This window comes from Mytilus edulis, chromosome 2, assembly GCF_963676685.1.
Source record: "Mytilus edulis chromosome 2, xbMytEdul2.2, whole genome shotgun sequence".
NCBI lineage: Eukaryota > Metazoa > Mollusca > Bivalvia > Mytilida > Mytilidae > Mytilus > Mytilus edulis.
In genome coordinates this window covers 39,719,723-39,740,432 of record NC_092345.1, presented here as the reverse complement: position 1 = coordinate 39,740,432, position 20,710 = coordinate 39,719,723, and the positions used below count along the sequence as shown (strand labels likewise).

The 20,710-nt window shown below is 32.9% G+C and overlaps 1 protein-coding gene across 2 annotated transcripts in view; it reads left to right on the top strand.

Annotated features, from left to right (window-relative positions):
- The window catches only part of LOC139510161 (protein SPMIP7-like), a 49,574-nt gene extending 29,905 nt beyond the window's left edge, over nt 1-19,669 (top strand). For both annotated transcript variants that reach the window (XM_071296513.1, XM_071296512.1), the window contains 5 exons: nt 3,414-3,481; nt 4,640-4,681; nt 9,918-10,025; nt 12,983-13,096; nt 17,622-19,669. In XM_071296513.1, the coding sequence (XP_071152614.1) occupies nt 3,414-3,481; nt 4,640-4,681; nt 9,918-10,025; nt 12,983-13,096; nt 17,622-17,760 (471 nt within the window). In that variant the 3' untranslated portion in view covers nt 17,761-19,669. The remainder of the gene's footprint in view (nt 1-3,413; nt 3,482-4,639; nt 4,682-9,917; nt 10,026-12,982; nt 13,097-17,621) is intronic.
- The last annotated feature ends 1,041 nt before the right edge of the window (nt 19,670-20,710 follow it).

The following is a 20,710-nucleotide window of genomic DNA, read 5'->3' as shown; positions in this document are numbered from 1 at the left end:
TCCCCTCGTTTCTATTGGAGTTATCAAGACCAAATATGGACCATCGGTAGAACTCATCATGAAGTATTACCAGATGAGGCTGTGTAGGATTTCATCATCCCCTTTAGAAGTTATCTCCCTTTTATTGTTTTTTTTCGACATGGCCCCCTCTCGTTGTTTTTGAAGATATCATGACCTTATTTGGACAAAAGTTAGATCTCATCATGATGTGTTACCATATGAGGCTGCTAAGGATTTCATCATTCCCTATGAGAGTTATGTCCCCTTGAAGCAATTTCTTTCTTTTACATTTTTCTCAAAAAGTATTCAAGATAGAATCGATTTGAAAACGGCAACATGTACAAGACCAGATGGCAATGTTAATTAACATATACAATCATTTTGTTGTTAACCCTTATAAGGAGTTATTTCCCTTGAAAAAATATAAACAATTTTTGAAAAATTGTATCTCAAGAACTGGAAGTCGTAAAGACTTGGGACCTACACCAATAATCTTAAGTTCATGTGACCTTTAATTTGCACCCAAGGTCAAAGGTCACCGAGTGCAACAAAAAAAATTACGCTGCAATTTCAAGCTTTCATATTAAGAAAACGATAAGAGTTTGCTGCATACTTACAGCGTATAAAATGTTCCTCTCGACGAGCTCTACATTTTATACACTGACCTCAAAAGAGTCCGACTGTCTGTTCAAAAGTTACGACGGGATGATTCTTAAAAGTATAGTATTGTGTGTATATCTTTTTAAAGGTCACAGATATCAACCTACTATAAACTGCAAAGATGATCAGTAGTTCAAGACCTTCAATTTGAGGTCAATGTCAGGTCATGATGAAATTTCACCTTGACCTTCACATTTTACTATGACCTTGACCTTGTAATATTTGAAAAGTCAAGTGGTCCTGAGTTGAATGGTGATAGTCCCATGTCTCTACGACTTCCGGTTCTCAAGTTTTGTATTGCATCATATATTTGATGATTAATTGTGACCTTGGTGAACTTTGAAATTGTCCCAATTCTTTTTCTATAATGTTGTCCTTCAACTGTAGATCATTTATCATTTAACAGATTTGAGATATCTATTGTCGTTTTAGAGATAATGCAGTTTGAAGTTTTTCGAGCGGAGGCATGTATTTCTGAATTATCAAGAGCTTACCACTTAAAATGTTTTAGAAATTGAAGAGGTTGACATAGTTATATGTTTGACCAAATACTAAAAACATTCCATGGAAAAAAACACCAAAAAATCAATTTGAAATTTTCAAGTTTTGCATTGACTTTGTAAGTTTCATAACTTCTATTTATATAATTGATATTGCATCATTATTTGCACTTTGTCAAATGGGGTCATCTGATATATCAAATTGAAGGTCTTAATAAACTCTACTTAAAAATGAAAATTTTAAACCCCCTTTTCATCCAAGGGGGACGGGTGGGGTCATTTAGTGCAAACATTCAAATTTCTCAGATGGTAAGGTTGTCGCATATCAAATGAAAGAACATAAAGCGTACATTTCAAATTTCAAATTGACGTCTCCCAAAAATGGGTTGGATGGGGTCATTGAGTGCAAAAAATAAATGTTCTTTTAAGGTAGGGTTGTTGTATATCAAATGAAAGGTCATGATGTGTACATTTGAAATATCAAATTCCCGACCTCCAAAAATTTGTTGGATAGGGTTATTAAGTGCAAAAATCAAACTTTCAAGAACATGGTGTTGTCGCATATCAAACGAAAGCTCATCTACTCTGTTCCATATATCATAATTCCGATCTCAAACATGTAGACGGATGAGGTCATTAAGTGTAAAAAGCGAAAAGTTTCAGAAGGTGTGCTTGTCGTATATCAAACGAAAGGTCGTACAAAGTACAATACGAAAACATCACTTTTACAGGAAAGACCTTTCAATTGTTTTACAAACAATTGAGATACTAGTTTTTTTTCTCTTTCTAATTGATCATTAAATGTATTGTTTATCCAGTATATAAAGTTTCAACATTTCCATTACTTTATGACTCCAATTTTTAATTTTATAGCTACCTTTTCTAATTGACCGTATAAACACTTTATAATTTATTCTGTCATTATTCATTTTTGTACATCTTACCCAGTGTCTTAAAATGTTAGACCACTGTTTAACATATGGAGGCTTCCAACCCATATCACCTGAAACAGCATCATTGGGGGTATACTTTCCAACTCCTATATAAACTCTCATGGCTCGGTTCTAAACTGCTGAAATGCAGGACAACTCACTCGTACCCCAAATATCTGAGCCGTAATTGATGACTGACGAAACTAAAGTGTCAAACAATTGGGTGAAAATATTGTGTTGGAAGCCATCATGGGCTTTACATTTTACAATATGAAGGCCTAATGCCCGACTTTATAATCTAAAAATTCATTTAATACCAATCCTAAATATTGATAGCTAGGAACATAATTAATGACTTCACCATTTATATTAAAAACAAAATCTAATCTTATCACAGAGGGATTTCTAAAATGCATGATATTTGTTTTACTCACATGAAATGAACACATCTCATTTTCATGGAGAATATTTGGCCCCGCCCCCTCATACATGGTCTTTTGTTTTTATACTTTGGCTTAGTTTACATGAATAGTTAACTGTTTGTGATTATAAAAGTTTAAGATGAACTGCTTATGGTAATTTAATGATATTTGGTATGCAAATGTAAGTCTCGCTTCCTTGGAGAATATATAGCCTGCATACAATGGTGTGAACACTGCATATAATGCTGATCATCAACATAAGGCAGTCATGGCGTTCCATACGATCTACAGAGGGGAATATGATGTTCAGAGGAGAATATGATACTCACAGGGGAATATGAAGTTTTGTTCGACGTCACGTGTGATAGTTTTAACCAATCAAATGTTGATTTCACTATCAAAATCAACATGCAGTGGAATAATACGCTATGACAACTGTCATAGTCCTCAGTTGTTCAGAAACAAGAAACTCGGATGGACTAATTGGTTATACCAAATTTCGATTTTTGACGACAGATAATAGTAAAAATGATATTATTTCTTGCTGCATAATAAGATGCTACTAGGTAAATTCATAATACAGAACGTCTGAGTTATCTCCACTTATATCACAAATTATAAAAAAAGAAGATTTGGTATGATTGCAAATAAGACAACTCTCCTCAAGGGACCAAATATCACAGAAATTAACAACTATGGGTTACCGTACGGTCTTCAACAATGAGCAAAGTTGGGGGGGGGGTGTATTTTTGATTTGTAACAGCAATTAGATTATGATGAAATATCTAGTTGTCGGTATTAAACTGTAAATAGGAAAGTCTAACAGACGATTCTCGAACCGCTTTGTACATTTCATTAAAGATCTAGACTAATCAAAATAGTTTTTTTTTATGTTAAAGGGAACTGGTCGATCTTGGGATTGGTTCCAGAGAAGAAACGGCTATTATAAAACTCAGCCTATTGTGTTGTAAGTATTTAATATTAGATTTATTTGGAACCTAATCATTGTTAAATGTTTGAGTTTATATATAAAGTAAAAAAAACCAACGGTCTTATCCAAATAAAAAAAAAAAACGAGACACAGAAACACTTAGGGAGCAACCATTTAAATTCAAGAGTGGTTTTGGTTTTTTTTAGTGTCTGAAAGTTTTTCGCGCAAATCGCAATCATTGTTATTTAGTTTTTCAAAGCCATCAATCAATTTCTTCAAAATTTAACACTATGCATGTACAAGAATGGGGTAAAATCTGGATTCAGATTTTTTTTGTCATCTGCGTGACCAGATTTTTTTTTATCAAATTGGGACTCAGAATATTTATTAGGACCCTTAATTAGTCGGTCCCTTATGAAAAATCATTACATTTGCGCGCAGCTTTTCATTATTATTGCGCGCATTTATTTGACAGGTAAACTCAGGCAAGCTTAGGCAATAACTCTTATTTATCTATGAATTTATTCAATTATTTTAATTAAAAGTACCCTTTCCGTTAGACTAAATCACCTACTCACCCACGAGGAGGTAGAAGTTGGATACAAGCAGGATAAGTCGGTTGCATTATATTCTATCAATCCGGAAATTTTTATACTCATCACATACTAATGATTTTCTCCCCCGATTTGCTATAAAAAAAAAACTTCAAATGTTCGTTACTTAACAAAACTTTACAATCTAACTTACAATAAATTATTTACGAATTTTAAAGAGATCACTATTCGGGGTACTTGAGCACCCTGAAAAATTCGCAATGAAGTTACATGTATGCCTTAAGTTATAACAGAATTTATCATGCACACTTTATATTTTGTCTTAGAATACAATATGAACAATATATGATTAAAATATATTTTCAAAGTTAATGAAATTTTATTATTCATATTTCATTATCATGATTATATACCCTTTTTTACCTGAGTTTACCTGTAAGATAAATGCGCGCAAATGTAATCAAAAGCTGCGCGCAAACGTAAAACATTTTAATCCCCAAATGCGCGCAAACGTAGTGCGCCCTATGAATCACATCTAAAGACGACAACCACTTAACAGGTTCCTATTAAGTATGAACATACACATGAGGAAAACTAATATGTTGTATTAAATTGATTAATTATGTTTCTTTTTTTCCAGTTGTAGTGAACATCCTCGCACACATCAAATACCAAACTACAGGTAAGTCATCGAAGAAATTGTCTCAATCTTTAAGTTTAAAAGGACAAATTTTTCATTCAGTTTTTTTCCCCTTTTTCTAAACTCTTACGTAGCGTATCAGATCCTTTCAATGGAAGCTAGGCAATGCTGTTGATGTGCATTAGCCTTAGTCTTCTTTAAATTGTATATAGTCCGACGGTTGGAATTCCACTAATCTTTTTTTTCCATGTGTTCGTAAGAAAAACATTCACACACCTAAACTAAATGAGCATTTAAAAAGTCAGAATGACCCATCGAAACAACATCTGATACAAATATTTAATAACACTTTTAGATATTTGGATGATATATTGGCTCTCAATAATGACGACTTCAGTATGTACACTAAAGATATCCTGTTGAACTTACTTTAAATAAAGATAATACTAACAATGAACACTACCCTTTCCTGGATCTTGATATCTATACCTTTAACGGTAAGCTTAATAGTCAGGAGCCTCTGGCCTTTGTTAGTCTTGTATGATTTTTAATTTTAGTTTCTTGTGTATAATTTGGAGTTTAGTATGACGTCCATTATCACTGTACTAGTATACATATTTTTTAAGGGGCCAGCTGAAGGACACATACGAGTGCGGGAGTTTCTCTCTACTTTGAAGACCCATTTGTGGCCTTCGGCTGTTGTCTGCTCTATGGTCGGGTTGTTGTCGCTTTGACACATTCCCCATTTCCTTTCTCAATTTTATTAATACCTAAATTTATGATAAAAGAGGATTTTCATTTATCAATTTTTAGATGGTGACATTTCCTTGTCACCATCTTATGGTGTTCATATATCTCAACTTGCTCGATTCGCTCGTGTATGTAACAACATATTTGTTTTTAACGAAAGAAATCTATGTACTAGAATTACTGAAATATTATAACACCAGGGTTTTAGATATTACAAACTATTCATGGCTCGAGGTATAAGGGCATGCAGCTTTGAGATCTCACATGTTTAACCCCGCCGCATGTTTGCGGCTGTCCCATGTAAGATGCCTCTGTCCTTGTTAGTCGTGTATGTTTTTTTTTTAAATTTTATAGTTCATTTTTATTTTTAGGAGTTTAGTATGAATATAAAAAAGAAGATGTGGTATGATTGCCAATGAGACAACTATCCACAAAAGACCAAAATGACACAGACATTAACAACTATAGGTCACCGTACGGCCTTCAACAATGAGCAAAGCCCATACCGCATAGTCAGCTATAAAAGGCCCCGATAAGACAATGTAAAACAATTCAAACGAGAAAACTAACGGCCTTATTTATGTAAAAAAATGAACGAAAAACAAATATTTAACACATAAACATACGACAACCACTGAATTACAGGCTCCTGACTTGGGACAGGCACATACATAAATAATGTGGCGGGGTTAGCGGGATCCCAACCCTCCCCCCTAACCTGGGACAGTGGTATAACAGTACAACATAAGAACGAACTATAAAAATCAGTTGAAAAAGGCTTAACTCATCAGACGGACAAACATATTAGTGGACGTGACCGGGTACTTATACATCCCGACACAAAAAGACACAATGAACAGATCTGAGAGTATTCGCAGTTATCTGACAGCTAGTTGAAGTCTATTTCCACTGAGAATGATTTTTTTGTTGAAGGACCAGCTGAAACTCGACTCCGGGTGCTGGATTTTTTCGCTGTGTTGATGGACTTCGGCTGTATTTTTTCGAACCGATATTGATGTTTGCTGTAAACATCCATGACACCCTTATAATATGATGTCGATGTCGACACGATATCGAATCGATATCGATATTTGGTTTAAACATTCATGACACCCTTATATACACCTAGCCAAAAGTTAAGCAACACCTGATAATTTTCCAGAATGTTTTTTTACTGCATTCACAACTAATCGAAATATCGATACAACAAACTGAATTTGTGTTATATAAGTTAACATATAGGATGTTAATTGAAAAGTTAAAGTTTGGACTGTTTTCACGATTGATTTTTTGGCTATTTCATTTTGGGTAAATGGTTGTTAAATGGTTAAATAAAATACAAGATACAGTTTCAGTTTATACTGAAGTTTTTGAAAAATGTGCTTTGCACTATACACAAAATTCTTTTCAAAACCCGCGAGTCACAATTTGTGAATACATTAAAGTATAATTGAGGTCAGTAGCGAGTGTATTCTCCACGCTTCTGAAAAGTTCAACCACACGTCGTCTCATGCTTTAAACTAAGCGTCGTAATGTTCTAACATGAATTCATTTGACTGGCCCAAGGGCACGGAAATTGGCACAATGTAGTCTTCGGTTAACAGTTACATTTCATTGCACCAAACTTACAAGGAAAAAACTTGTATGTAGCTAATAAAACCTTTTTTAAGGTACCTAGGAATAGAATTTATACCAGAATTCTAACCTGTCGATTAACAATAGTTTAACGAAATATATGGAAACAGAGCAGTATCATAGGAGTAGGTACGGTAAGGGCCGATTTTGGCCTCAAATTTCAGGTTCATCTAACGAAAGATTTTAGTCACTTTTTAAACATTTAAGTGTCTATTTCAGTTGATTCAGTTAGTTTATGTGAAAGATTTTAACTGATTAAGTCATTAAAAACGCTCCGATTCAAGCTTAAATATGAAAAATCTATAAAATATGCAAAAAAAACTTTTCAGATGGTTTTTGTCAAAAATGAAAGTGACCGCATTCGTCTTCATCCTAAACCTTTATATATGTTATGTATTATCATCAAATACAACTTACATTTCAATATTAAGAATGAACACAAAAGCGGCTACTTTCCTTTAAGACGGAAACCGTCTAACATTTAACTAAAATGCTGTAATTGTGAAGATTTCAGTTATTTAGCATGACTTACTGATGCTAGTACCCGATATATGTGCATTGTATTGTCAAAAACTGCCAATATTTATGTAGCAGAAGATTTCTACATTCCAATAAATAACTAAAAGTTTACATTTTAACAATTTTGTAAAACTGCTATATTTTGGGGCCAAAAAGGGGTCGTAAGAATGGAAAAAAAAATGGACCTACTCCTTTAATTTTAAAACAAAAAATAGAAGCAAAAACATTTAGGTGTTGCTTAACTTTTGGCGAGGTGAATACATAAAAAGATGTTGACACGATGTCGAATCGATATCGATTCGATATCGATGTTTGCTTTAGACAAACCCAGATATACTAGATGTTGATATGTCGGAGACAGGGTAACAGTCATTTTATAAAGGCTGATATGTCGGATGTTACAATGGACATTGCGATGGAGTTTATAAAATCTTAACATATTTGGAGTAAAACTTGAGGAGAATAGCGGGGACGCTAAGGAGAAAATATTTTGTACCCTTCTAAGAAACAGAAAACAGTTTAAATTGTTGGTTAAGAGGGGTAAACATCCAATAACAAACAATATAATTTGTTCATTTAATTTTTAACAGAAAACAGTTTAAATTGATAGTTAAGAGGGGTAAAGATCTAATAACAAACATTATAATTTGTTCATTTAATTTTTATGCCCCACCTACGATAGAAGAGGGGCATTATGTTTTCTGGTCTGTGCCTCCGTTCGTCCGTCCGTCTTTGCGTCCGTTCGCTTCAGGTTAAAGTTTTTGGTCAAGGTAGTTTTTGAAGAAGTTGAAGTCTAATCAACTTGAAACTTAGTGCACTTGTTCCCTATGATGTGATCTTTCTAATTTTAATTCCAAATTAAAGTTTTGACCCCAATTTCACGGTCCACTGAACATAGAAAATGATAGTGCGAGTGGGGCATCCGTGAACTTGGAACACATTCTTGTTATTCATATTTTGGAGCAAAAAAAGGGTCTTACTGGATTCTACTCCTTTAAAGACACTTTCTCTACTCTGTAGTATATACAGACAATAAGCTAATTTATCTTCTTCTACATATGAAATACTAACAAAAGAAAATAAAGTACACATGTTGTTTTGTTGTATGTTAAACAGTATATAAACCCTATGCAATAACTTACTTAGTATTACATGTTAAATGATGTAAAGTGCAGGCTGAGAGCATAAACTATTTAAATAGAACATAGTTCAAATTTTTGTAGAAAAAAATAAAGACTAGCTGGTTCTAAAGTTTGCTGTAAGTTTCAAAACTGGTGACAAAATATAGGAGCTTGCGATTTTTCTGGCTCCTACTTTTTGGGAACCAGAGTAGCCCCTGAAACCATTGCTATCTAGCACAATGAATAAGCACTAGATGTTTCAACTTGAAAGTTTGATATTGACAGATTAAATTTGACTTGTTTTTAATGAATTCAAAGATTTGATTCAAAGCAGCACACTACAAGGGAATATCTAAATGTCGATATCAACGATATCTTCTCTAGTTTGAGATGAATACAACTTAAAAATATTAACAAAATAAAGAATAGATGCTACACTACAAGGGAAATTAAAATGTTGATATCGACAACATAATCAAAGGAATAATTTGATACTTGTTTGAAATGTATTTAAAGTACAGAATAAATGCTTCACATTACGAGGGGAATTTTAAATGTCGATATTGATTCTATATCGTTGATATCGTCGATATTGACACTAGTTTTAGATGCGTAAAACGTATAAGATTCAGAGCAACAAAAGCCGAGGGACATTGGAATGTCGATATCGAGTTTATATCGAGTTTATATCGAGTCTATATCGTCAATATCGACACATACAGATGAATTAGGACAATTAACTGTTATTCAAGAAGTAGATAAACGGGGATTTGAAGTAGTAACCTGAACATAAATATCAATACGATATCATCGATATCCACATATTCAGATGAACCAGGGCAACTTGTGAAGAAGATGATAAAGATATGTAGTGATTAAGTTAATATCGATATCGATCAGATATCGTTGATATCGTCGATATCGTAACTACATCGTGTCTTGAACATACCTCGTATTTTTACGGTTGTTGTCTCTTTGACACATTCCCCATTGTCATTCTCTATTTTATGTAGTATAAATTATTGATTGTGCAGCACAACCTAATCAAGTTAACACTAGCACTTAAAGTCAGTTGTCTTGACCTAAATATAAAAAGAAAAATATCAATTTTCATTAGTTCTGTAAACTATAGTATTATAAAAACACTTTTTTGTTTTTTATTGATTATGGAAATTGTATTACAAAACCTGATATAGACAGCAGTGACAATGGTAAATAAAAACCTTTAATTGATTTATGTTGTAATATTTCAGCGGACGTATAGGTGCTACGAATTTAGACGAAATAGATCATGCTCAGGAACCATTCCAACCACTTACTATCAAACGAGTTAACATTCCTAGATACAGCGAAACTGCCCAGTAAGTTTATAAAAAAAATAACGAGATGTGGTATGATTGCCAATGAGATAACTATCCAGCAGAACTCAAATGAAGTAAATATAAACAATTATAAGCAACCCTTTAAAACTGAAAAAACCTTCCACCCTATAGTCAGCTATAAAAGGCCCCGAAATGAAAAATGTGAAACAATCCAAAGAAAAAACTTATGGCCTAGTCTACAAAAAATTTATTTACAAAAATAACATATGCCAGACCTACCAACAACAACCACTGAAGTACAGACAGATCTGACTGTAAATGTTCAACCCTCCACCTAACCTGGGCCAGCGATGTAACATCATAACAAACTGTATTTTCGCAGGGCGCAGCTTTATACGACCGCAGATGTTGAACCTTGAACGGTTGGTGCAAGTATGCACACAACATTTAAGCTGGATTCAGCTCTAAATTTGGATTTTGATTAAATAGTTGACACAGCATAGGTTTCTGACGCAGAATGGATGTGGTCTTATGAACTTAAAATTTGTGTTTTGCCTTTGAGCAATTCACTATGCTGTTGAATATTAATTCTCTCAAAAAAATGTTTGAAGATTTTTTTTTTTTTCACACCCCTTTCCCTTATTCCAAAACTGATCTCAATTCAAATTTCTAATGGAGTTTGCAACAATAACTACTCATTTAAATACATCATAAAATATTAAAATGTAAAAAAAAGTGCTTATTATCGCTGAATGGTAAAGATTGTTACTTATCAGTTGGTAGTAAAAGTGAATATACATTGTATATTGTATAAAACAATGATTTAAGTTGATTTAACTACTATTCTGGACAAAGAAAGATAACTCCAATTGAAAATTTCTTGCTATTGCGCAATATTGAGCAATTAGATATTTCTTGCTATTGCGCAATACTGTGTAATTGAAAATGCTTCAAGATTTCTTGCTATTTCGCAATACTGTGCAATTGAACATTTCTTGCTCTTGCACAATACTGTGCAATTGAAGATTTCTTGCTATTGCTGAATACTGTGCAATTGAAAATTTCTTGCTATTGCACATTACTTAATATAATAATTTTGGATCCTGATTTGGACCAACTTGAAAACTGGGCCCATAATCAAAAATCTAAGTACATGTTTAGATTCAGCATATCAAAGAAGCCCAAGAATTCATTTTTTGTTAAAATCAAACTTAGTTTAATTTTGGACCCTTTGGACTTTAATGTAGACCAATTTTAAAACGGGACCAAAAATTAAGAATCTACATACCCAGTTAGATTTGGCATATCAAAGAACCCCATTTATTCGATTTTTGATGAAATCAAACAAAGTTCAATTTTGGACCCCGATTTGGACCAACTTGAAAACTGGGCCAATAATAAAAAAATCTAAGTACATTTTTAGATTCAGCATATCAAAGAACACCAAGGATTCAATTTTTGTTAAAATTGAACTAAGTTTAATTTTGGACCCTTTAAACCTTAATATAGACCAATTTGAAAACGGGACCAAAAATTAAGAATCTACACACACAGTTAGATTCGGCATATTTAAGAACCCCAATTATTCAATTTTTGATGAAATCAAACAAAGTTTAATTTTGGACCCTTTGGGGCCCTTATTCCTAAACTGTTGGGACCAAAACTCCCAAAATCAATCCCAACCTTCCTTTTATGGTCATAAACCTTGTGTTTAAATTTCATAGATTTCTATTTACTTATACTAAAGTTATGGTGCGAAAACCAAGACAAATGCTTATTTGGGCCCTTTTTTGGCCCCTAATTCCTAAAATGTTGGGACCAAAACTCCCAAAATCAATCCCAACCTTCCTTTTGTGGTCATAAACTTGTGTTAAAATTTCATAGATTTCCATTCACTTTTACTAAAGTTAGAGTGCGAAAACTAAGTCTTCGGACGACGACGACGATGATGACGCAGACGACGACGCCAACGTGATACCAATATACGACCAAAAAATTTTCAATTTTTGCGGTCGTATAAAAATCAGTTGCGTTTAATGATCTTTAATTAACTCAAAACATCGGTAAGAAAAACTAACATAAAAACATTAGACACAAATTACTGCAATAAGTTTACTCACAGTATATATGTTCCAGACCATATGAGTATTTGGACCGTACGCGTACGGTCCGGACCGTATACGTATACTCGTACGGTCCGACCATACGCGTACGGTCGGACCGTATGAGTATACGCGTATGGTCCAGTATGAGCTGACCATACATGTTATTGGATAATATGAGTTACATTTATCACAATCTTTATTTTTAGTTTTACAAATTGTTATTATTACATAAGATGTATAAAATGAACTATTTAACAAATTAGATATTTGTTTAAATGTATATCTGAATCCTATTTTGAAACTCTCGCCAAAGGTGACACTCGCTACCAAAAGTATATTTTTCATATTTACATTTTTTCAGTTCATGCATGTTCCTTTCGATTAGCATTTTTTTGAAAAGTTGCTAAATATTCTAAAGCAATTGTCCTCCCACATTATTCGCATTCAATTTCAGTGAGAATAATTGTCATAATTCAATTAGTGTATTATGTATTACTGATCTACATGCTAAATACTAGAGATTTACAGATTTAATTAGCATGAATTTTTTAAATAGTTAAAATGTAAAGTTTTTATTTCAATTACAATTGATTTTTTTTTTCTATTTATTTGAGAGTTAAGTTATGTTGATCTGTTATATGTATTTGTATCTAGTACAATTGACCAACTCCTTGATATTAGTCAGACCGTACGCGTACGGTCCGACCGTATGAGTATTTCGAAAAAGTACGCATACGGTCCAGACCGTACGCGTACGGTCCAGACCGTACGCGTACGGTCCAAATACTCATACGGTCTGGAACATATACATCACTCACTTTTCTATACTTTGTTTACATTTTTAATATGTACTTAGATTTATAATTGAATGTTTCTTTCTTAAAATTTTAGTCGTCCAAACATTCCTGGTTACCAGGGTAGTACATTATGGCAGGGTGTGTACTCGCCAGCTCATTCAATGAAAGAAAAACCTGCTCAATCTGCTACAACTGCTACATTCCATAGGTAGGTGAAACCTCTGGATTTTACAGCTTTGAATAGCTCTGTAACCAACATACACATCATTATTACTCCATGTTTGTTGTACTAATATGAGGCAGGCATTACCTGTTAATGGGGACGAATTTTGTTTAAATTAATTTGTTTGTAACTTAATATTTGTTAAAAAAAACAACAAAAACGGAAATACCGTAAAGTTTTTTTTTTTTTTATTGAATTTTTTACTGTATAGGCATGCATAACCTGTGAATGGGGACGAAGTCTGTATGTATTATTTTTTAAATTCAATCACGTTGATAAAAGAAACCGAAATACCGTACATAACGTTCCCGATTTTGATTCTGTTGTTAGGGAATTAGCTGTGACGTTCTTTTAGTTATGACGTCATATTCGATGTAAAAAGAAACGCTTTCATCAGGTAACGTTTTTTCATATCAAACAATTATTAAAATTGAATTTGTATTGAGATCCAATCTTATATTTTACTAGACTGATAAATATAAATTTTTTCAAAGTCTCATGCAAACAAGACAGATATCTGCGCAAAAGCGGAGAAAACCGGAACAGGAAGTAGATCTGAAAAAAAAGTTAACGATTTTGAGTTCAATTAGTAGAATGAAAAATTCGGGAAATTTTCCCGACTTTTTTTTTTTTTATTGATTTTTCTACCGTAATTGGGGACTTCGTCCCCATATAAAATGATTCATAATTGTCAATAGCATTTGTTAGCAAGTACTAAACTATCCCCACAAAAGTTCCCGTAAATTTTTACGTCGTCATAAAAAATATCTGACGTCAGAATGGAAAAGTAAACAACCGATACCGGATATACCGGAAGAAACTTGCACGAGAGGCACTATTATGAGTTTTGTGCACGAGATGCCCCTGATATGGGTTATCAGCCCGGGTTGGAAATTATGGCTTGTGTACTTCCGCTCATTACACATATAAGTGCTAAGTATATGATAAATCAGATTATTACATGGCATTTTTCATATCGCATGTATTATCAGCCCTAGGTTCGATATCACGGACCAAGGGCCGCATGGCTCTTGGGCTGATATTGTATAAATTAAGATTATGATATCAGCCCGAGAGCCCACAGGCTCGAGGGATGATTTTGACCATGGGCTGATAAGGGGTCTGATAAGAAAAAATGCCATGTTATTATCTATATGTATAATCTTAATTTCAAGAGTTTCCCCTCGTGAACTTTATTGGGTGGACAAATCTTCATATCTCCCTCAGGCACGTGCAATATGTACCAATTATCAGGTTGTCTGCATATTGATATTGTAAAATATCAGCAAAATTGGCGCTCGATGTTGTGAGAGTCACATCATAGACGGTGTGATGTCAACGTGGGTCACTTGCATAGCTAGGTGAGTAGTCCCATTCAAAGACAATGTGGCAGCCAAAAGTAATGCATTTACTAAATTAAATGTGCAAATGATCGACAAAATAAAATAAATTCGTTAGTGGGTTAAACATTTAATTACATTCATGAATAATCTACAGATTCTATATTTCACAAGGAACAACCTAACCTGAGCTAAGGAAAATGTGCGTGACGTTCCCCGTGGTAATGGATAGTAACGTCCGGGTATATAGCTCAGCAACTGAACGCATCAACCAGGTAGTTTCCGAATGACATAGTTTCGTATATGCTATTAAAATTAAATATTTTGATATGAGCGTCACTGATGAGTCGTATGTAGACGAAACGCGAGTCTGGTGTACTAAATTATAATCCTGGTACCTTTGATAACTATTGCCAGTAACGTTGCTTTCGCCGGATTTTTCAGTATACGGATATAACAAGTAAACTGCACATTGCTAGAAAACAAAGAAATATTGATGCCATTAATAATGTAATAATTCTTATATGATTTACATATTAGCCCTTCGGATTTTTATTCAGTTTGTGACTTAATCACCCCGGTTAACAGCATCAATAACCTATAGAAAAAAATGAGTCCCTGTGGTGTATGGGTAAGCTCTTGTGCCTAGAGCTGATAAGGGGTCTGATATGAAAAATGCCATGTTATAATCTATATTTATCGCATGCCTAAAGTTATTAGATGGCATTTCAACGTCAAACAGCGAATTCTGGAAAATAAACCTCAATGGTAAGTTTTCGGTGAAAAGACCCTTTATGAAAAAAATGTGCAAAAATATATAAAAGAATAGAGAATAATGGTGTGCTAAAATATATAAAAAAAAATGACTGTATTGATTGATTCAGGTCTGAATTTGGATTGTTATCAAATGTTTGACATATTATAGGTTTCTGAATAAATGTAGTCAAAAGAACTTGAAATTGGTTATATGAATTGAATTTATATTTCTTGCTGTTGTGCAATACTGAGTAAATCTGTTGTCAGACTATAAACAAATAAAGTTCAATATTTTCTCAATGTTATATTAGAAATTTAAAAAAAAAACTTAAGGGGGGTTATCTTAATAGATATAAATCAATCATCAAAGATTAATAATTACATTAGATGTATGTTTCATTATAATACGTTATGCTGATTGGCTAACTAGCAATCTCGTGATATTCCTTAATCAATTGCATTACACAATGCAACTTTTCATTCATGATGACACGAGGTCCCACAATAAAGTGCACAGGTAACAGGTAAATGAAATAAAAACTTGATAAAAGGCGTGTTTTCATGATTCTATAGGTAAAAATGTAATTATAAGTATTGGATGCCTTTTTTTGTAACTTTATAGGGTTGTAAAAGCGTTGACCGTGCGCACATTTTTAGTATGAAGCGCTTCTTCATACAAAATGTACTTCGGTCAACGTTTTTACAGCCCAATAAATTTACAAAAAAGAGCATTCAATTCTTAAAAGAAAACTGCTCTAAGCACTTTTAGGATATTGTCAAAAAACTTGAAAATCACCCTTTTTATGAATAAAATCGTATAACTCATAAACGTTAAATCTAAAAATCAAAACAGAGCTTACAATAAACGATATAAACAATTTACCAAAGGTTCATAAAAAACACTTAAATCATTTTTGTCGAGCCTTCGACTTTAGTCTAAAAAGCGAGACTTTAAGCGATCCTACATTCCATCGTCGTCGGTGTCGTCGTCGTCGTCCACAAATATTCACTCTGTGGTAAAAGTTTTTGAAATTTAAATAACTTTCTTAAAACTATACTGGATTTCTACCAAACTTGGACCGAAGCTTGTTAATGATCATAAGATAGTGTCCAGAAGTAAATTTTGTAAAAATAGAATTCCATTTTTTCCGTATTTTACTTATAAATGGACTTAGTTTTTTCTGCGGGGAAACATTACATTCACTTTGTGGTTAAAGTTTTCAGAATTTTAATAACTTTCTTAAACTATCCTGGGTTTGTACCAAACTTGGACAGAAGCTTGTTTATGATCATAAGACAGTATCCAGAAGTAAATTTTGTAAAAAGATAAATCCTTTTTTTGCGTATTTTACTTTTAAATGGACGTAGATTTTCTTCCAGTTAACATTACATACAGTCTGCAGTTAAAGTTTTTAAAACATTTATTAGATTCATAAATTATCCTGGATTTTTACCAAACTTGGACAGAAGCTTGTTACAATCAAAAGATGGTATCAAAAGGAATATTTTTAATGATTTTTTTCATCATTTTTGTTGAGCCAGCATTTTACAGCAAAAGTAGGCGAGACACTGGGTTCCGCGGAACCCTTAAATTTTTTTCAGCAATTGTCCTAAAACTGGAAAATCCCCCTCCTCCCTTTTTGTCGAGCCTTCGGCTTTTGTCGTAATGGCGAGACATAGCTATCCTTCATTTCGTCGTCGGCGGTGTCCACAAATATTCACTCTGTGGTTAGAGTTTTTGAAATTTTAATAACTTGCTTAAACTGGATTTCTACCAAACTTGGACAGAAGCTTGTTTATGACCAAAAGCTGGTATCTAGAAGATTTAAAAAGAAATATATTTCCTGTTTTTTCGTTACTTTTATATGGAATTAGTTTTTTCTTTCAGTTAACATTACATACAGTCTGCAGCTAAAGTTCTTAAAACATTTTTTAGATTCATAAAGTATGCGAGACACTGGGTCCCGCAGAACCCTTACAAATTCTGAAACGTTAAATCCGAAATATATATAAAAAAAAACGAAATGGAGCTCACGTTCATAGATATAAACAATTCACGAAAGTTTCATGCATATTTGTTCAAGCGTTTTTGAGTTAATGTCCGACATATTGACGATGGACGGACGGACGGACGGTCAACGGTATCCCATAATACGTCCCGTAAACGGACGTATACAAAAAGGATTATTTTTAATTATCGGCAATTTATAATTTTTCTCTTTGACCTTACTGCCTAATATTTTCAAGTATTGCATACTGGCTGTATCAACGAAAATATCAGGCAGTGTTTTTATCATAACATATAATTGGGAATATAAACTGGGAATGTGTCAAAGAGACAACAACCCGACCAAAGAGCAGAAAACAACTCATATATTCTGTTTGTATTTATGTTATTTCTTCATCATTTTCAGATCTTTACCTATATCTCCAAACACTTCCGATTTCAAGAAGGAATCTAAGATGTCAAAGATGGTGACAACTGTACCGCCATGTAACCCATATAACAAGCTCAATAAGTTGGAAGACGTTTTACAAAATTCTGTCCAATAAAAAGTACTATGAATGTTTTGAACATTAACATAATTGTGATTTGTTAATACATTTTCTTTATTACATTTTCAGCATTTGTAAATTTATTTGAGCTCACATGACTTTAAAGGCCAATTGAGCTTACTTATCACTTGGCGTCCATCGTCTGTCGTTTACTTTTACAAAATCTTCTCCTCTTAAACTACTAGGCAAAATTTAACATTGGCCACAATCATTATTGGATTATCTATAGTTTAAAAATATGCCTGATAACCCGGACTGTCAATCAATATGGCAGACATGGCTAAACGTAGGGGAAAATGCAAGTTTTTTCTGTTATTTTATAACCGTTAAAAGTAGAGAAAATCTACAAGGTACAACCATGTTGAGCTCTACTAATTGTCCATATACTTCATAACTGTCAGACGACTTCTTATTGTCACTTTTTAATATTTTTGCCTACTATTTTGAAAACTATAATAGATAAAGAGATAAAGAGACACTTTAAATCGCAAACAAATTATCAGCAAGACAAGTTCAAAAAATAAGTTCTCATGGTCGAAATTGTCAGTCGACTCCTTATTACAGTTATTGCCCTTTGATCACGATGTTTACCAATATTATTTTTAATAATGATATCTTAAAAATTACAATAGATTGATAGATACTCAAATAGGCAAGCATGATTAGCTAGGACAAGATCTAGAATTTAGATTCTTATGGAGGAAATCGTCCTTTAAAGATGATTTTAAACATTTGTTATGCCTTTTGCCTTACATGATAAAAATGATAATGGATAAAACGACACTTTATATTACAAATATGACCAGCAAGTCAATTTCTACTAACAAGTCAAACTTTGCTTATAAAGTTAGTAGATTATCACACTTTATAGGAGTGATAACCCTTTAATGAGGAAAAAAACTAAAGGAGGTCATAAAAGATGATCAGCAATACAAGATCAACACAACAGAGATTTCTATCATGAATTCTATTCTCATCTACAATGTTGGAGAGTGTACTTTGTTGAAATCGCACATAGACCAATGTGAGCGACACATTCTTTAAAGCCTCTAATTTGTTGTTGCTGAAAATCTTTACGTGTGTTATTTTCAAATAAATTTGTAGCTCTTTTTTAATGATTGGAATACCAATTTGATCTGTTCTAAAATATTCTTTTTATATATCTATATTAGAAACTATAACGTGAAAGAGCAGTCTCGTTCATGAAATGAAAATAAGGTTTGCTTAACAGTATTGCTATACTTACAATGTTTATATTGTTAAAATGTCAAGTATTATGTTTCATGTATTATACTCCGCATAGAAAAAATCAAATAGTTTTATCATTTGTATTATCTTATATGCAGCATAAGGTAAGGTATTAAACAGGATGTAATTTACAAGGCGCTTGTCTTATTTAAAAAAAATATATAACGCATGTATTTGTCGACAAAGGCCATAATTTTGTAATTAATAGTTAAATAGCAAAGACACAATTAAAAAAACTCATGAAATAATATTAAATGTAATACCTGAAGAATATTTGGTAGCATCACATTTATCATTCTTGCAGGTGATTAGAACTACTGCACTCTTAGTTTTATACTACCTTATGATATATTTGTATAGTTACTCTATTTTCATAATGATTAAAGCACAGTTTATTTGTATTTTTGAGCACATTATTTGTAAATGTTATTGTGGTGCTTAGTGTGTTTGTTCTATTTGTATACATGTATTATAATTGTTTAAATGGGATGAGATGCATGTAAAATAGTTTTTGCTTTTTTTACTGTTATTCTTTTACTATAAATGTAAATGATATTGTAACAGCTGATATAGGTTGTCTGCGAGTTATGATCAATTTCCAGCATTTTACCAATCTTTTAACATATATATTTTGAATAAAACAATCACAATGGCTCAATTTTGGATTATCCTTTGTCATCATAAGTTGTCATGATACACCACATGGCACTTGTCTACAACATTGATTTTTATTTTATTTTTCAGATTTAGAATAAAGAATGAGCAAAATCTATATAATGAATTTCTGCCAATGTTAATTTTCGAGTGAATAGTTCAAGTTGGTTGATTATTGAATCACCCAGTGAAAAAGGGTGGATAACTGAATCACCCAGTGAAAGAAGGCGGATAACAAAATAATTATAACTGGTACAAAATTACAACTTGTACACAATTTATATAAAGACTGAGTACTGAAAGTCACAGACTGCACACGCAGTAATTGCAATGTGTCTAAATTACACTGTATATATTCTGCTCTGTTTATCTGTAAGGATGTGTAGCAGGATCTTTAGACCATTTTCATATTACCAACTTTTGACTTCGAAGTTTATACCTCTGTGGTAGGACATCCCGGTACCAAGTCAAGTAAGAGCAACGTAAAGAAGTAAAATCAGGCTTTTAGATTTAGGTACAATTGTTTTGGGAAAACTAAATGCTTCATATTTTTCATACACGACAAAATCATTGAACCATGTGCTCCGCAGGGCGCAGCTTTATACGACTCCAGTGGTTGAACCCTGAACAGTTGGGGCAAATTTGGTCACAATATTCAAGCTTGATTCTGTCTGAATTTGGATTGTGATCAAATTTTTGACATAATATAGGTTTTTGTTACAAAATTAATGTGGTCAAAGATCTAACAAATCTATTGCACAATACTGTGCAATTGAAGATTTCTTCTTGAAACTTTTCAAAATTCAAAATTTGAAAATTTTTGAAAAAATAGGTGTTTGCACATAACGTAATAGGCATTTGTACATAGCGTAATCGGTGTTTGCACATAATGTAAGCGGTATTTGCACATAACGTAATAGTGTTTGCACATATTGATGTAGTTTTTATACATAACTTAATAGGTATTTGCACATAACGCAATAGGTGTTTGCACATAAGGTAAACTATGTTTGCACATAAGGTGAACGATGTTTGCACATAGGGG